Here is a 15,827-nt window from a genome sequence, read left to right as displayed (position 1 = left end):
CTCTCTATCCGACACTTAGAAGCCATTCTCTCTTCTACTCCCTGCAAAGGGATTACCACTGCCCCATTTTCTAGAGGGGAAATTGAGGCTCAGGAACTCCAGTTAGTTGCCCAATAACCAAACTGCTGAATGATAGAAACAAGAGGTGATTTCTGAAGTTTACTTCAATATCTGGAGTTCCCTGCACCCAATGATGCCACTTCATACACACAATCTGTATAAATAAAGCAAAGTCTAGCTCTAACGACCGACCTCTGTATCAAACTTGATGTTGGTGTTTTCTACATGCTAACAAGCCCAGTGCCAGTTCTCTTTACCATGGCCTTCGCCACGTAAATTAGCTGTTGAGAGAATGTTAAATAACAGCTAAATAACACAGAAATACAAGTCTAGGGTGAGGATCGACATTAGGAGGAAATACTAATGCTGAAAATCATGTTTCAAGAGTACAAGAGAATTAGCAGCAGCCTGAATAGGTGTTATGGTGATCTGTTATTTGATTTTTTAAAAATTCAAAAAATTATTTTTTGTGTATCTCTTCAAATTTCCACTACTCCTCTCTAACCTTTCTAGTAAATCCTCCCTGAGTTGTCCCCCCACACCTTCATACACCAAGTCACACTGCTTCTCATTTGTGCCTGCCGTAATATCCTTAGTGACAGATACAAGTGCGCTGGCATGCCCAGGGGATCTGGTCCGGTCTCTGATGGCTGGTATTTGCTGTAATTGCATAATTTCTTAGAAATATTATGTTTTACCTTTAAATATCTTACAAAATTTATATTCTTCCCCCTCCTCTGACTTTGTTAGAATATAAAGGTGGTCCTTTCAATTACTTATTATGGGCTAAAATTCATGCTCCAGGAAGAATTAATGTCATGTTAATTCGGAGGCTTCACATGCTCTACGCACGCTCTTCTTACTCCAGAGAGAGGAACTTGGTGATAAAATGGTATAATCGCATGGCATGCAAAGTGCTGACGTGAAATGAAAGGGACAGAAATATGATTGGGACATTAATTCAAGAGAAAAAGGAAGTGCTATTTGAAAAGGCATAGCAAGATGGTTTTAGTTCTTTCTAAAAACAAGTGGTAAGTTTCTCACCTTACTGCTTATCTTGTCTACCCCAACACCTCCCATTCAGTTACAAGCAAATATGTACTTCACACACACACACACAATCAAGATACCATACCAACACAAAAACAAACAGGAGAACATTGAAAAATCTAAATACCAGCTGAAAGAACTGTATCAGTATAGTCATACGACCGTAATTTTCCACTGCAATGGAACACAGATTAATAAAATGTAATAAAGCTATTATGAAATAGCTTTAAAACTCAATCCCTGCTCCCATTTATAGGTCCCGGACTGTAATGGGCACAGCTAATTTTCATGATTGATTCCTAATAATGGTCATTCGGAAGTAAAGTGACAGTAGAGGAGGCACTTTCTATGGGCAGTGGCACCAATGAATCACACCTGTCATGCCCAGACACTAGCTGACTATCAACCTTGAACACAGCGTTTCATTTACATCCCAGTGTAAAGCCTGCATTGTCAGGGGAAAGCCCAAGAACCACTTTCCAGTTCTGGAAATAACACGAAACTTGTGTGTCAAGCACAGTACTGATGATCTACTCTGTTGGTCCAAATACAACTTGTACTGATTCCACACTTTCCTCCCTCACCCATTGCCAGAGATGTTCCTTTAAAAAAAAAAAAGCAAGCAAGAAAGAAGAAATGCCAAAACCTTCGCATTTGAATGCTCAAAGGCAATTGGCTCCTGTTCTCAGACTGCATAAGATTTCTTATAGAAATACTCTATCCATCCAGTACTACGATTGAATTATGTTCTTTCTGTAAATTTATCCCTTTTAGATATTGTAGAATATTCTGTGTCTGTAATATATTCAGATAACACTAGATTCTTTTTCTGTTTTTAAATTACCTAAAGGTAAATATTGTGTGTATAATACAAATATTATTATCTATATAATATATACAATAATAACATGTCTAAAAATACAGGTGTAAGCACAGATAGAAGTAAGGAATGAGCTGTAGCAGAGATCCAAAAGGAAAGTCAAGCCATAGCAGCAAATAAAAGCAATTGCTTTGAATTTTGAGTAATTTTACATTTATTCAGTTTGGTCTCAACAGGAAATTGGTTCTTTCATTTGAGTTTTTTTTTTTAATGAAAGGATCACTCATCCAACAACAAAAAAAAAAACCCTAGGTCATTCAGAGATTGCAAATAATTGGGCCAATGGGACTTGTGATATCCATTTAACATAATTCTGGATTTATCTGAGTTGTCAAATGATTCAATATCTATCATCTATATATGTTGTCTCACTCACCTCACTAGCAGTATACACACATACTGCTTCATCACGGAAAACGCTTTCCACTGAAGACATAAATCCCTGCATGCCATGTGCTGTCCTAGAAGCCGTTATCTTATTATTTACAAGGAAAATAACACACACACATTCCCCCAAATGAAGATCATAAGCAGGATTATGTCTACAATCCAGTTCTTCTCACACCTGGCTTATACAACGCAAACTAACAAACAACTGGGCACTTTTCATCATTTTATTATTAATTGTAGAATCAGGTGAGTTTTGACAATGAATTGCTAGATGAGCTTTTTTTTTTTTTTTGGTTTGGTAGGTGTTATCAAAACGAATAAAGCTTTATGAATTGTGGGAAGAATAAAATATTCACAGAAACTTGCAACTCTGCAGTTGATAACAATTACATTTGTTCCAAGCAGGCAATTGGTTTCCAAACACATTAAACAAAAGCAATTTAGGAACCCCCTCCTCTTGGTGTCATTAACGTTGCTGAATGTCCTGGGACTGGAGTTTTCACTCAGGTGTGTGAGTGCATGGAGGACGAGCAATGTGCAGGTCCCTGAAATGTGTTGATCTAAACCATCACTGAACCAACAGGAGTCCAGCATATCATGACTGGAGAGTAAGAGTGCAGAAATCTCAGATTATCCACTGCCAGAAATTTCAATTTAGACTTCACTTTCCCAGTGTTGCTCCTAATAGTGCTTCACTCAACACTACAGTGTGTTTGGAAGCATTGTTTTTACTCTACTACACAGTACCACTTTGGAATTAGAAATAACCAGATTGATAATAAGAACGAATGAGTCACTACCATTAAAAGCAAATATCATTAAACAAACAGCTAGGAATCTAATGATGCTTGAGATTTGGATCACATCTGGGGCTTTAAATCAGCAGTGGCCATTTCAAGGTCAGTGACAAACTGTACAAAAATCCTTAGTCAGTCACTTGAGACCATTCAGTGGCTTAATATGCATCGTTTACCATCCATCCACAGCCATCCATATCTCTTTTTCTCCCTCCCTTCTTCTCCTCCCTCTTCCTCTGTCTCCATCTTTCTTTGCCCATCTCTCTCTCTGTCTTTCTCTCTCTGACATCGATATATTCTTAGACAGCTGTTTATTGTCAAGCAAATGGTCTAACACCTCTTAGCCAATATTTTCACACATGTAAAATAAATATAATAACACAAGAGTTCTTGAAAAAGTTCATGGAAAACATACATTATGAAAAAAACCCCACACATTTCAAAAATTTTTTTCACTATAAGAGCATTATGTTCTCATTCCATTTCTCCATAAACAATATCAAGTATCCTTATCTCAACTTCTTGTGGACTTGAAGAGAATGGGTTTGGATAAAGAAAAAGCACAATGTCTTTCACTACAGAGCAGGAGCTAGACAAATTTTCATTTTCCTTCATGTCCTTCATCTATTTATCTATAAGCCTATTTAGTCATGAATTATTCCATTGGCTGGACTTCTTCTTTGTCTAAAGCATTACGTTATTCATCTGGCCAGTTACTTTTGGAACATCAGCCAGGAAGCACAGAGTACCCATTGATGCTCCAGCTCGCACAGAACACATGGTCTGGGGAGACAGGGGTCCTTAGGCTTAGTTGGTGAGCGTGGAGACGAGATTAAAAGCCTTCACAGGTCCTGATTGTGTACACTTGCTACCCTCTCAAGTACATGTTATCCAGTTGTAATTTCACTTCTGTAAATCCCCTGAAGCCAATCTCACCTCTGTTTTTTAAAGCTTCATTTTATTTTTATTTATCTGGAAGTCAGAAGAAGGGAGAGAGAGAAAAATCTTCCATTCAATTGTTTACTCCCCCAAATGACCACAACTGTCAGGGCTGGACCAGCTTCAACTCAGGAGCCAGGAACACTACCCAGATTTCCCACCCATGTGGTAGGAAGGGGCCTACAAATGTTAGCTGTTTTCCACTGCCAATCCAGCTGTGCACTGTCACAAACCTGAGGAGGGAGCGAATCGAGCATTCATGTTGACCACTACAGGTTGGGATGTGGTTATCCCAAGCATCAGTTTAACTAACTGTGCCACAAAGCCCACACTACTAATCTCATTCTTAGCTTGATCATCAAAGCCAAAAATCATGGTCTTCAGAAACATCCAATAAAACCTACTCCAGATTTTCAGCAAAACAGATTTGACAATGAAAACTTTAATCGAAACCAAGACCTCAACTCTGATCCATTCCCTCCAAGAAAGTATGTGGTACTCACCCACCAATATTAAAAAATCTGTCCTATCTCCAGTTTTATTTTCTGCCTGACTTTAAGATTTGATGCTTTTGTTTTATAAAGCTATTATAAAGATAGTCTCCAGGGGTAGGCATTTGGACTTGCAGCTAAGATAATGCAAACTGAAGTAATTTTGTTGGGTCTTTCTGAAGACATTAATTCTCTAATTTGATTATCAATCTGAGAACACCGGGAGCTGGCAGGATGGCATAGCAAAGTAATTCTTGGTCCTCAGTGCTAATATCCCATATGAGTGCTGGTTCCAGTTTTAGCTGTCCCACTTCTGATCCCGCTCCCTGCTTATGACCTGGAAAAGCAGCAAAGGGCAGGTCAAGTCCCTGGGCCCATGCACCCATGTAGGAGATGCAGAGAACATTCCTGGCCCTGGCTTTGGTCTGGCAGCTCCAGCCATTGCAGTCGTTTGAGAAGTGACCCAGTGGATGTTAGAACTTTCTGTCCCTCCTTCTCTCTGTAATTCTGCCTTTCAAACAAAAATAAATAAATGTTCAAAAAAATAATTAAAAAGAGAAGAACACTAAGTGCAAAGCTAGTTAAGCATACTGACCAAATTCGTGCAACTGGGATTCAAATCCAAATTTATTTGTCTCTAAAGTCCTTGTCCTTCAGCTCCTCCACTGTGCTGTCTGTAAGTGCCGTGAAGAGTCCTGTGCTTGCTTTCTAACAAGCTCCAGCTCTGCTGAGTAGGAAGAAAACCAGCTTCCTCAGCATAAAACAACTATTCTTACTACTACTCACTGATAAGCAACAGTACAGGAAGAGAATGAGCTTCCTAAATCAAAAGGAAGGAGAGTCTAGAACATTCGTCTCTAGAGATTCAATAACTACAATCAAATACCATAATGCCAAGACACATATGGCCTTGGGAACCCACTGACCACTGGGGTTGGACAAACCAAGCTGAAGAGTAAGGCCAAAAACAATATATCATCTAAGCGAGTAAGATCAGTATTTGCAATAAAGGTAATATAATTTAGATTTATTTCTATAGTGATTCTGTCAAACATTAATGAACAAGAATTGTTAAGTATGCAAAGAAACAGAACAAAGCACCATAGCACCAGGGACAGGATTATCAAAATGTGTTATTAATCAGTCAAACAATATTGTGTCTCAGTACACACTCAGCCAAAATTTAATTTTTATCAAGCCTAGAGCTTTGGCTTCAGATCCAAGTAATGATGGCAGATTTAACAAGAACAGGACAGTCAGTCTTGACATACTTATTTCTAAGATCTTGAGGACAGTGGATTGATCATGAAATATCTGCATCAATATCCAAGTGATATTACACCTGTGATATCAAATAAAGGCATGGCCACCACAAGCCTAAATGAGAGTAATTTTAAAAGTTCATGGAAAATGGAATTAAAAGATGCTTATTTTCATGAAAGCATTTTTTTAAACCCATGAGCAGGTTTTTCATAATGTGTAGTTTCTATGAACTTTTGCAGGGTCTTTCTTCTGCAAGGAGTTCAAGATTTTTTTTTCCTACAAAATAACATCCTTTTTCCCTATTCTCCATTAGCATTTTGAAGTGTTCTCATATTAGTCTGCCACAATCAAAGAGTAAATCCTAGGCCCACATTCATCTTGTTAGGATAACTGGGACATCACATCAAACCCCCGGCCAGGAAACTCAGAATTAACCCATGATAAACCAGACTTACAGAACAATCAGCCCCAGATTCTCTCTGTATTGAAGTCCTCCCATATCTAATCTGAAGTCAGGGTGTGGAGCAATGGCTAAGTCGCCATTTGGGATGCTCAAATTCTACACCAGAGTGTCTGACTCAAGTTCCTGCTTCTGTGCTTCTGCTCCATTTTCCTGCTCACACACATGGCAGGTGGCAGTAGTTGACAGCTCAAGTACTGGAATAAGTCTTTAAACAAAATCTGAAACACTACAATGATAATATGTCATAGCCCAGGCTCTCCAGCTTGAACACAAAAGAAGTGGGCAGGGGACCAGTGTTGCAGCATAAGGGGTCAAGCCACTGTTTGCCATGCTGGGTGCTCCATTTCAAATGCAGCCCCCTGATACTATGCCAGAAAAAAAGCAATGGAGGTTGGCCAAAGTCCATGGGCCTCTCTCCCCATGTGGGAGACCTGGATGAGGCTCCAGGTTTCAGCTTGGGCTATTTGGTCATCGCAGCCATTAGGAGAGTGAGTCAATGAATGGAAGGTCTTTCTCTCTTCCTCTCTTTTAACTCTAAATTGGAAAGTCAGATTTACAAAGAAGAAAGAAAAATCTTCTGTCCACTGGATCACTTCCCAAGAGGTCACAATGGCCGAAGCTGAGCCAATCCAAAGCCAGGAGCCAAGAGCTTCCTCCAGGTTTCCCATGTGGGTGCAGAGTCCCAAGGCTTTGGGCCATACTTGGTTCCTTTCCCAGGCCACAAGCAGGGGGCCTGATGGGAAGTAGAACATCAGGGATTAGAACTGGCTCCAATGTGGGATCTTGGCACGTGTAAGGTGAGGACTTAGCCACTAGGCTATTGCTATGAGCCAAATAAATACATCTTTGAAAGAAAAAGGTAGTCTGATAAAATACCTTCTTCTTGTTGAAAAGTCTTAGAGAAACACACCTATCGTGCTTAATAGAAATATGGATCCCAACATCAGATGCTAAAAGGTAACAAAATTACAAATATTTTAGGAGAGCCAAAAGATCATTTTTACAACATTACCGTTTATCTAGTATAGTAAAACATATCTCATTATCCTTCTATGTATTTTGTCAATGATATGAATAATCTTTTGTGCATAATCTTTAACAATTATTGGAAGTAGCATAAATCATGGATCAATGATCAGAGTTATCCAGGGTATATTCATTTTCTTACAGTTATTTTGTACAACAAATTAAGGATAAGAAGGTAAAATTCATTGTTGAAACCTTCACAAATAGAAGACATTGGACTGGTTTGGGCATGAGCAATACAATTGTGAATAAAGAAGTCTCAAATTCCTATCTTCCTAGAGCTTATATGAAAGTATTTAAGAAATTTTAACTTTAAATTTAAACTTAGAAGAAGGACAGGATTCAAAATAACTGAGTTTTGGTGTTGAATCTGATTCCATCCCAAGTGAGCCTGGCATCTGGTACCTAGGAGACAACTCAGCAAAGGTGTGAGTCTATAAGGCGTTCAAGGCTGAACAGTGTGTATTCTATAAATACTCATGCCTACCTTCCCAACGGTGTTCCACACAGCCTCAGCACCAAATGTGCAAATCTCCAGGCAACAGATAAACCTATATAAAGCTAGCAGGGAGCCCTGGCTGCCATGAACTCTATGAAGCCAATAAAGTTTAAGACTTTCCACAGCTAGTCACCATCCACAGAGACCCAAATGCCTACTTAGTGTTACAGTTAAGGTGCTGTGTGTGTCACTCGCATACCACACTGGAGTTCCCGAATTCCAATCCTGGCTTGCCTTTGGATTCCAGCTTCCTGCTAATGCACACCCTGATAGCTTGAGTACTTGTGTCCCTGCAACCTGAACAGGAGACCTGAATTAAACTTCCTCTCTCCTGGTTTCAGCCTGGTCCATTCCTGTTTGCTGCAGATGGCTGGAAAGACAACGAATGCATGGGGAGCTCACTCTCACTTGCTCTTGGTCTTTCTCTTTCTGTCCTGCCTCTCTCTACTTTTCAAATCAAAATGAAAGAAAATGGCACTGGCTGTAGGTTTTTAAAAAAAAGCATCCTCTAAAGATTCCCATGAGATACCTTAAAATGTCCTAAAACTTCCTTTGCTTTTGCAGGGACAGCTCTGGTGAGCAGCAATCTTAAATAATCACAATTGCTGCGCCAGTATCTGTGAGCCCATCATAAAAGGTAGACAAGCACAGGAAGAGAGCAAATGATTTATCAATTCATCTACATCTGGTCCTTAAAAAAGCTTGCTTTCTTTCTTTTTTAGATATTGTAATCTAAATCATTTTAATGCCCAGAACATCCGTGGAAGTAATCCTGAAGAAATGCTTCTTCTGCATGAGAAGTCTCCGAAACTTTATGGCAGTCTGCAGGAATTCTCAGCAAGTATTGATCCCTGGGAGATGGTCCTATGAAACTGAACTTGGTGCTGCAAGCATGGTGTTCATTGTTTTTTTTTCTCAAACAGTTTATGCACTTTAGTGTAACAGCCAATATATTTTGGAATGGCTTTGAAAAGATTAGATGTCGATTTTATTTACAAACACCTTCTTGTAAACTATTATGCTTTCCTATTAACATGACCTGCATTACAGCTAATAAAGTAATTCTGAAGTCTGGATGACTACTCTGTGACAAGAAAGTGTCCATTTTATGTACCCCAATAATATCTTGTAACTTTTTATAATGAATTAGCCATCAAAAGCAACATTAAGATATGTCATAGAGCTTTAAGGAGTTAAATAATAGCAAAATAACTATGTTCATATTCTCTCTCTACATATTTTGTGACCTTATGCTGTATCTATTCTGAGTAAATAATACACATATAATTATACTGTATTGATCCTCATTTGACACAATCAAGACTTGATTTAATTAAGGGGATTTTCTCTGAATTTAAAAGTGGTGTTAACTAAAAGAAAATATCCACAAACTGAAGAAGTTGAAAAATCAACATAAATCATGAAATGACTGCGAGTGAAGGAAAGAAGGAAATTGGAGAAGGTAAGATGAGTGCTGTGAGGAAGAAAAGCCATGAAACCAAAGAGCAGAATCCAGGAGGAGATTCCCTAACCCAAAGTACATCTTTTGATCTCCATAGCTACTAGTCCATGTACTGAGAAAAACCAGCTTCCAAAAAGCAACTTCCTTTCTAAGCAAAGACATCTGGAAACTTTTCTTTTTAATGGAGTAAATACAGTATGCAGACCTTTGTCCCACTACTTGTCAAAGTTTGGTACAGCACCACTGTCTACGGGTAAATCTTTCTGGCCTCAGTGGACACTGCTTTTGCCCAAATCTTTTTCCAGATTGTGTAGCCCAGAAATTGAATAATTTTAACACCCAAATAATTCTTATGCTCTCTGAAAACCAATACTTTCCAGGACAATTTGTGCTGAATAAGATTGGTAGGTTTATCGCCTGATCTCAAATGATCTTGCAATTAAACACCTCCACTTTGTGCACATAAAATATTTTAGATCTGTGTAATAGAAGATTTATTCAACTTGATTAGGCATGATATGCATTTTAATTGCCAAAAAACAGCTGTAAAACTCCAGGTGTTTCTCTTACTCAAACTGTTTTTCATTTGCTTGTTTGTTTTGAGGACAAGTTGAAAAGATTCCCTCCTTAGGCAGAATGTCTTTGCCTTGCAACTTTTTCAAATCCTTCTTTCTTAGCCTTTGTTCACTGGCAAAAGAGTGGGGCAGGCTCTGAATGACCTTGGAAGCTCTGCTTCCTGCAAAAGGTTAAATGCCAAGTTTGCAATTTGGGTTTAATGAACACCCAAAAGATCACAAGCTCTCTGGACAGCTCACCTCAGTGTAAGTGGGAAGCACTAACAGACTCACTGTTACAAAAAGGATCGGCCCGATTTTGTTGCTTCCACCCCCAAATTTAACTTCATCTCCTTAATTTCTACATTAGAATAGGGAATGGTGCTCATTATGTTTTCACTTGTCCTTTGAGAGGAAAGATCTACAGAATTATAAAGTTGACCCAAAGCAAGCACCAAAAGAGCTTACAATCCTCACATTGGGGTTGACACTTGTGATTAGGCTAAATTGCAGTAAACTACACAGGCTTCCATTCGGAACAGGATGCATTCACACAGCAGTTTCTTCTCTAGTGCCTAGCAACATTATCATTGAGCACCTGGAATAGTTTAGGCATTAAGTGTAATTGGTTTTGCTTTACATAAATCTGTAGCTTTGTAAATAAGCGGAGCATTTCAGCTTCTATATAACACCAATTAACTTAAAGGGATGCGTCGTTTGCAAAAGCCTGCTGGGTTCTGTGCTGCATTGCTCTTGTAATACGCTCAGTGGGAGGCCAAGTTCTTTGTCCCTGCAGTGTTCTGTTTACTCCAGCCACTTGGTGCCAAGGGTCTGTACCCAGCCACTCATGTGCTCCATTTTTCAGTGGTGGTGAAAGGTTGGAAAAATGAAGTCTTCCCTAAGAAGCACCTTTGGTCTCTATTTCTGTCTGTGATTGAGACCCGCAAGGCTAGGTATTTGAAAATGATTTTTGTGACCCACGGAGCACAGGTCTGACCCTACCTGATTTTGTCCACAACTGTGACAGCTCTTTCCTTTCTCCCTTCTTCTCTTGGAGCATGTCAATCCAATGAGGGCAAACGTCACTGCGTTAAGCCTCGTTCCGGAGTGAAAGTGTTTCCCCCAGAATGACTTCTGTAACACCCACAAAGTAACACTCAGAGATCTGCTCCAAAAGTTGGTCAACTTTCCCAAGCTCTGTGGGTATTCCCCCTTTGTTATCTCTTTACTCAGCTTAGTACCTCATCTCTCACATCCACTTAAGGTCATCTTAATTTGTGGCATTTCTTCTACCCTAGCCAACCTCTAGGTCTCCAGCTTTCTGAAAGTGTGTGTGTGTGTGTGTGTGTGTGTGTGTGTGTGTGTGTGTGTAAAACACAAATAATCATATCAATAAATAACAGTTCATGATTTCAAGAGTTTTCCTGTGAATAATTGGTTTACAAATTGAACAACTGTCAGGATCTCTTGTTCTTATGGATAACAGCGCTCCCACACTGGCACGCTGAGCCAGTTTGGCAAAGGGCATATTCTGTCTTCACTACAAGAGAAGACAGCATACAATTACCAGTCCCAGACACATGAGTAAAAAGCCCTCAAATATAATCTACCACCAAGTGATGACAGCACACAGGTGCTGCTAAAATGTAGGTCTGCTTATAGAGAGAAGGCAAATTGAAAGAACCACTAATAATAACAACTTGAATCTATGTCACCCTTTACAGTTTACAAGTTGCTGTCGCACATATTATCACATTGGATTAGCACCACCACTCTGAGAGGTAGGCACATTTAAGCATGCCCATTTTGTAAATGAGAAATTGCAACTCAGACATTACACGATTTATCAAGAGTTACAAATTTAGAAGGTGGCACAGACAGGACTCAAACCTTTCTGAAGCACCAACTCCTTCTATAAACACAAAATCACCAGTACCAGATTATCCCCAAGCACATCCGTGAAATACTGTTTACATCCATCAAAAGGGGACAAGAATGACAGAAGAGATCATGTCAGGATACAACACCCTGACAAAGTGGTTAACGGAAAGCCGAGCATCCCTCTAACAGCTCTTCTCCCTCATTTGTCTCCCCCTGTGGAGCCAGGTACTATCCCTGGGATGGCCCTGGGCTCTCAGAAGTAGCCTACTGAAAAGACCCACCCAGGAGGGCTACTCTGGGGAGTTTCAAGTGGGACACTGTCTTTCCTTCTATGTTCATCAAAACAACCTGGATGAATTACCAACAATTCAAATCACCTCAGGAAGAACAATTTGGAAAAAACAAATTTACCCTGAAAAGTGTTAATAATTGTGACTATTCCTCTAGTACTTGCTAAGAATAAAGATGCTGTTCTAAGTGGGTTTGAGTCTATCAGCTCATTGAACCATCAAATAAACTTGTAAGTTCAAGGGTTAACCCCAATTGACAGATACGAACCACAAATCATAAAAGGAGCAGACATCCTTCCAAAGGTTATACAGAAAGGGAATTCAGAATCAAGAGTGGCATCTGGCTAAAACACTGGGCTCTAGCCCTCTCCATATAACTGCCTCTCAGGGTAGCTCTTATCTGCAATGGGTTTTCATACAGTCTCAATAGAATTTGAAGGTCAATGCCTTAACCCGGTGGGATTCAATCCTTCTCCAGCTAAATACCAAGAACATGGGATTATTTTCCATCAGTAATGATTGGATTGAAATGACTTTCTCAGAGCTGGAACTCTAGCATAACAGATCCAGACGCCACTTGCAAAGTCAACAAACCCCTCTAAATACCCGTTCAAGTCCTGGCTGCTCTGCTTCCCATCCATCCCTCTTCCAAGGTCCATGGGAAAGCAGTAGAAGACAGCCCATGCTACCCACATGAGAGATCTGGCCTAGACCTGCCCACGTTAGCCAGTTAGAGAGTGAAGCAGTGGATAGAAGATCTGCATGTACATCTTTCCCTGTTTCCTTTCAAATAAATTATTATTTTAAAAAATTAAGAAATGACTAATTCTCAGCACATGTAGATTGTGTCCTTCCCTTTCCTTATTGATTAATTACTCCCTCTTGCTTATACCCAAAGTCATGATTCCAAGGGCAGAATTTCAGACAGTGAGAGGGTGCATCTACTTCATGATTGTCACTTAAGCACTTTTCCAGTGTCCCACAGAGCACAGTGTTACGATCTGTTCCTCATATAAAGCAGTCATTCTTAGATCAAGACAGGAACTGGAGGAGAGGGAGGCTCTTGACTTCTTAGCTACTGATACCGACATTCCCTGGGATTTGGGCAGCTCTGTTTTTCAGCAAGTATAAAATCATCAAGCATAATTAAGACTAAAGATGACAAGGCACCCCCACTCCCTTCCTTACCTGTGCTGCATCTATCTAAGGTCAACCGCAGTGAAACAGATGCCATTTAACAGCCAGCCTCATTCCCCAAGTGATGTACTATCACTAGTTCACTCAGAAAACTTACTGATAATCATAGCACCCAAAACCTAATCAATCATTCATTCCAGACAGGTTTTAATGCATTTACCGGCCTGGAATTGGGTTGATCCTTATGACTATTAAACCACAAATGATCAAATCTCATATAAATACAGTAATGTGCCAATAGCCAATGACAAGTGTTCATCACCATGGTAGCAGCAAGTCAAAGGCACATTTAATGACACTTGTGCAAGGGACATGGTAACAATACGACGAGTAGTAAAAGCAGAAAACAGATCAGTGGAAGATACAAATTTGGCAAAAATCAGGGGAAGCCTTACCATCCAGGATAGCATCGGGAATAAATGCACATCGCCATCACACGCAAAGGTCATTTCCCCAAAGCAATCTATGGAAGAGAGTGGAGAGGACGTGAGGGGTTTTAAACTAAAGGACAGAACTCTATCAGAAATGCTGGAGAGAATATGCAAGCTTCAACATGAGAGCAGTGTGTGGCCATCTGGTAACACTGGTTCATTTGGGCATGAAGCCTCACACATAGTAGGTGTCTTGATTCATGTGAATTAATTATGATCCCCTTCAGCCTGCCAGGCTGCTTTTTCCCCCCTTTCCCAAGCCTGACTTCCACAAGTTACATCTTTCTGACCAATTTGCACTATTTCCTCCAAAATGCAGAGTTTTGTTTCTTATGCAGCTTGAGCAGCTCTGCCTTATTTCATTGCAGCCAACCATGCTTGAAAGGCAGGAATGAACAAGATGGACAAGTGTGGTGGGGAATGAACCATTTCACTGCAATTAGAAGTTCACAGGGAATAAATTATCCTCTAGTTCAAGCTGTCCAGCAGTAATTCTCATTAATAATAACACTTCAACAACAGTCTGCTTCCCTCAACGACAGTGAGTGCTAGAAACTTTATCACTACTCTTGAAGCAGGAGTCACATCCCAGACGGCTTTCCCAGATTGCCATATGCAACGCACACAGACACACAAAAAGGGTTTAAATTATAAAGAAGTTTGAATGTATAACTGGCCTTGGACATCAATGACGAGACAAGCAAGTGGAAAAATTCAAAGGGATTCTCTCCTTCGAACGTTTCCTGCTGAGTCATTCCAAATGGTAAATGGATTCTCACATTAAAAAGAAAATTTGGGGCCAGCGTTGCTGCATCAAGGGTTAAACTGCCATTTGTGCTGCAGCATCCCACATTGGAGTGGCAGTTTGAGTCTTGTTTCCAATCTAGCTGACTGTTAATTCACCTGGAAAGGCAACAGAGGATGGCTCAAGGCCTGGGTGGATCAGGGTGCAATTCCTGGCTTCTGGCTTCTGCTGCCAAGCCTTGGCTGCTGCAGCCACTTGGGAAGTGGACCAGCAGAGGATAAAATCTCTCTCTCTGACACTCTGACTTTAACTAAATCTTCAAAAATAAGAAAGAGTCTGACAGGATACTTCCCCATGGTCTCTCTTGTTACCTTATCGGAGATGTGTTTCACAGCATTATCCTCACTTCATACATATAGTCCCAAGGTTAGAGAGAATATGTGGTCCAAGCTGGTAGAAATGCTTGTGAAGACATCACACACACACACACACACACACACACACACACACACACACACACACACACTATTGCTAACTGATTGGATGTAAAAGGATGCTCAAAATGTTTATGCAAAAGTCAAACAAAATTTTTATTTTGATGCAAAAAAGGAGTCTTTCTAAAGTTTATGGAAACTGAAGAAATAAATTCATGGATTTCAAGATATTTTTGCACCAATTTGAAGTTCTCTTTCAAGCTTCTTTTCTCCTGAGCCTTTGAAATACCTTCATGCAGCTCACGGCGACCAAGGGCAAGGAGACTGTCCTATTTCTTTTTCCTATTTCTCTCTACAGAAACTTCTCTAAGCCACTTCAGAGCATGGTGGCTTGCATTCAAGGACAAGTATCCCATGAGGGGAGAAAAAAAGTCAGGCAGCAGCCTACTGCCCCGATGCTCCTAGTTCAAGGACAACGCAGGCTCACTACCACTGTGTTCTAGGGTTTGAGGTGATCATACAGTCAGTTCTGGAAGTAAAGGGAAGGAGAAATTGGCTTCATTTTGTGCTGGGAATTGAAGGATGCTAGAAACTCATCTGAGATCAAAAAAGTTGCTGTTGAATTATTCAATTTAAAGATGACTAATCGAGCCCAGAGCAATGAATCGCTGACTAAATCCTCACCTTATGAGCACAGCAATCTCATAGCGGCACCAGTTTGCATCCCAGCTGCTCCACTTCCCACTCAGCTAAAACTCCAAGAACTTCTGACACTCAGTTTAGTTCAGTAAAATATGTATTGTACTAGAAATTAATAAGGTAACAGGAAACTTTCCATGGGACTCGGTGTGGTAGCCTGGAGTCTTCACCTTGCATATGCCAGGATCCCATATGGGCACCAGCTTGTGTTCCGGATACTCCCCTTCTAGCTGCCTGCCTGTGGCCTGGGAGGGCAGCGGAGCATGGCCCAAGACC

The 15,827-nt window shown here is 40.2% G+C and overlaps 1 protein-coding gene and 1 long non-coding RNA gene across 2 annotated transcripts in view; one reads left to right on the top strand and one right to left on the bottom strand.

Moving 5' to 3' along the window:
* The window catches only part of SLC15A5 (solute carrier family 15 member 5), a 64,333-nt gene extending 55,605 nt beyond the window's left edge, over positions 1 to 8,728 (top strand). The window contains 3 exon segments of the mRNA XM_040968063.1: positions 2,786 to 2,827; positions 2,830 to 2,887; positions 8,581 to 8,728. Of these exon segments, the coding sequence (XP_040823997.1) occupies positions 2,786 to 2,827; positions 2,830 to 2,887; positions 8,581 to 8,728 (248 nt within the window).
* Positions 8,729 to 13,414: 4,686 nt separating this feature from the next.
* Positions 13,415 to 15,827, bottom strand: part of LOC121147597 — a 94,728-nt gene continuing 92,315 nt past the window's right edge. Inside the window, exon 3 of the long non-coding RNA XR_005882422.1 lies at positions 13,415 to 13,705. This is a non-coding gene — a long non-coding RNA (uncharacterized LOC121147597). The remainder of the gene's footprint in view (positions 13,706 to 15,827) is intronic.

Source organism: Ochotona curzoniae, unplaced genomic scaffold (genome assembly GCF_017591425.1).
Source record: "Ochotona curzoniae isolate NIBS_2020 unplaced genomic scaffold, NIBS_Ocur_1.0 contig_1482, whole genome shotgun sequence".
NCBI classification, from domain to species: Eukaryota; Metazoa; Chordata; class Mammalia; order Lagomorpha; family Ochotonidae; genus Ochotona; species Ochotona curzoniae.
Note: the sequence above shows the minus strand (reverse complement) of the source record. Positions and strands in the feature narration are given on the sequence as shown.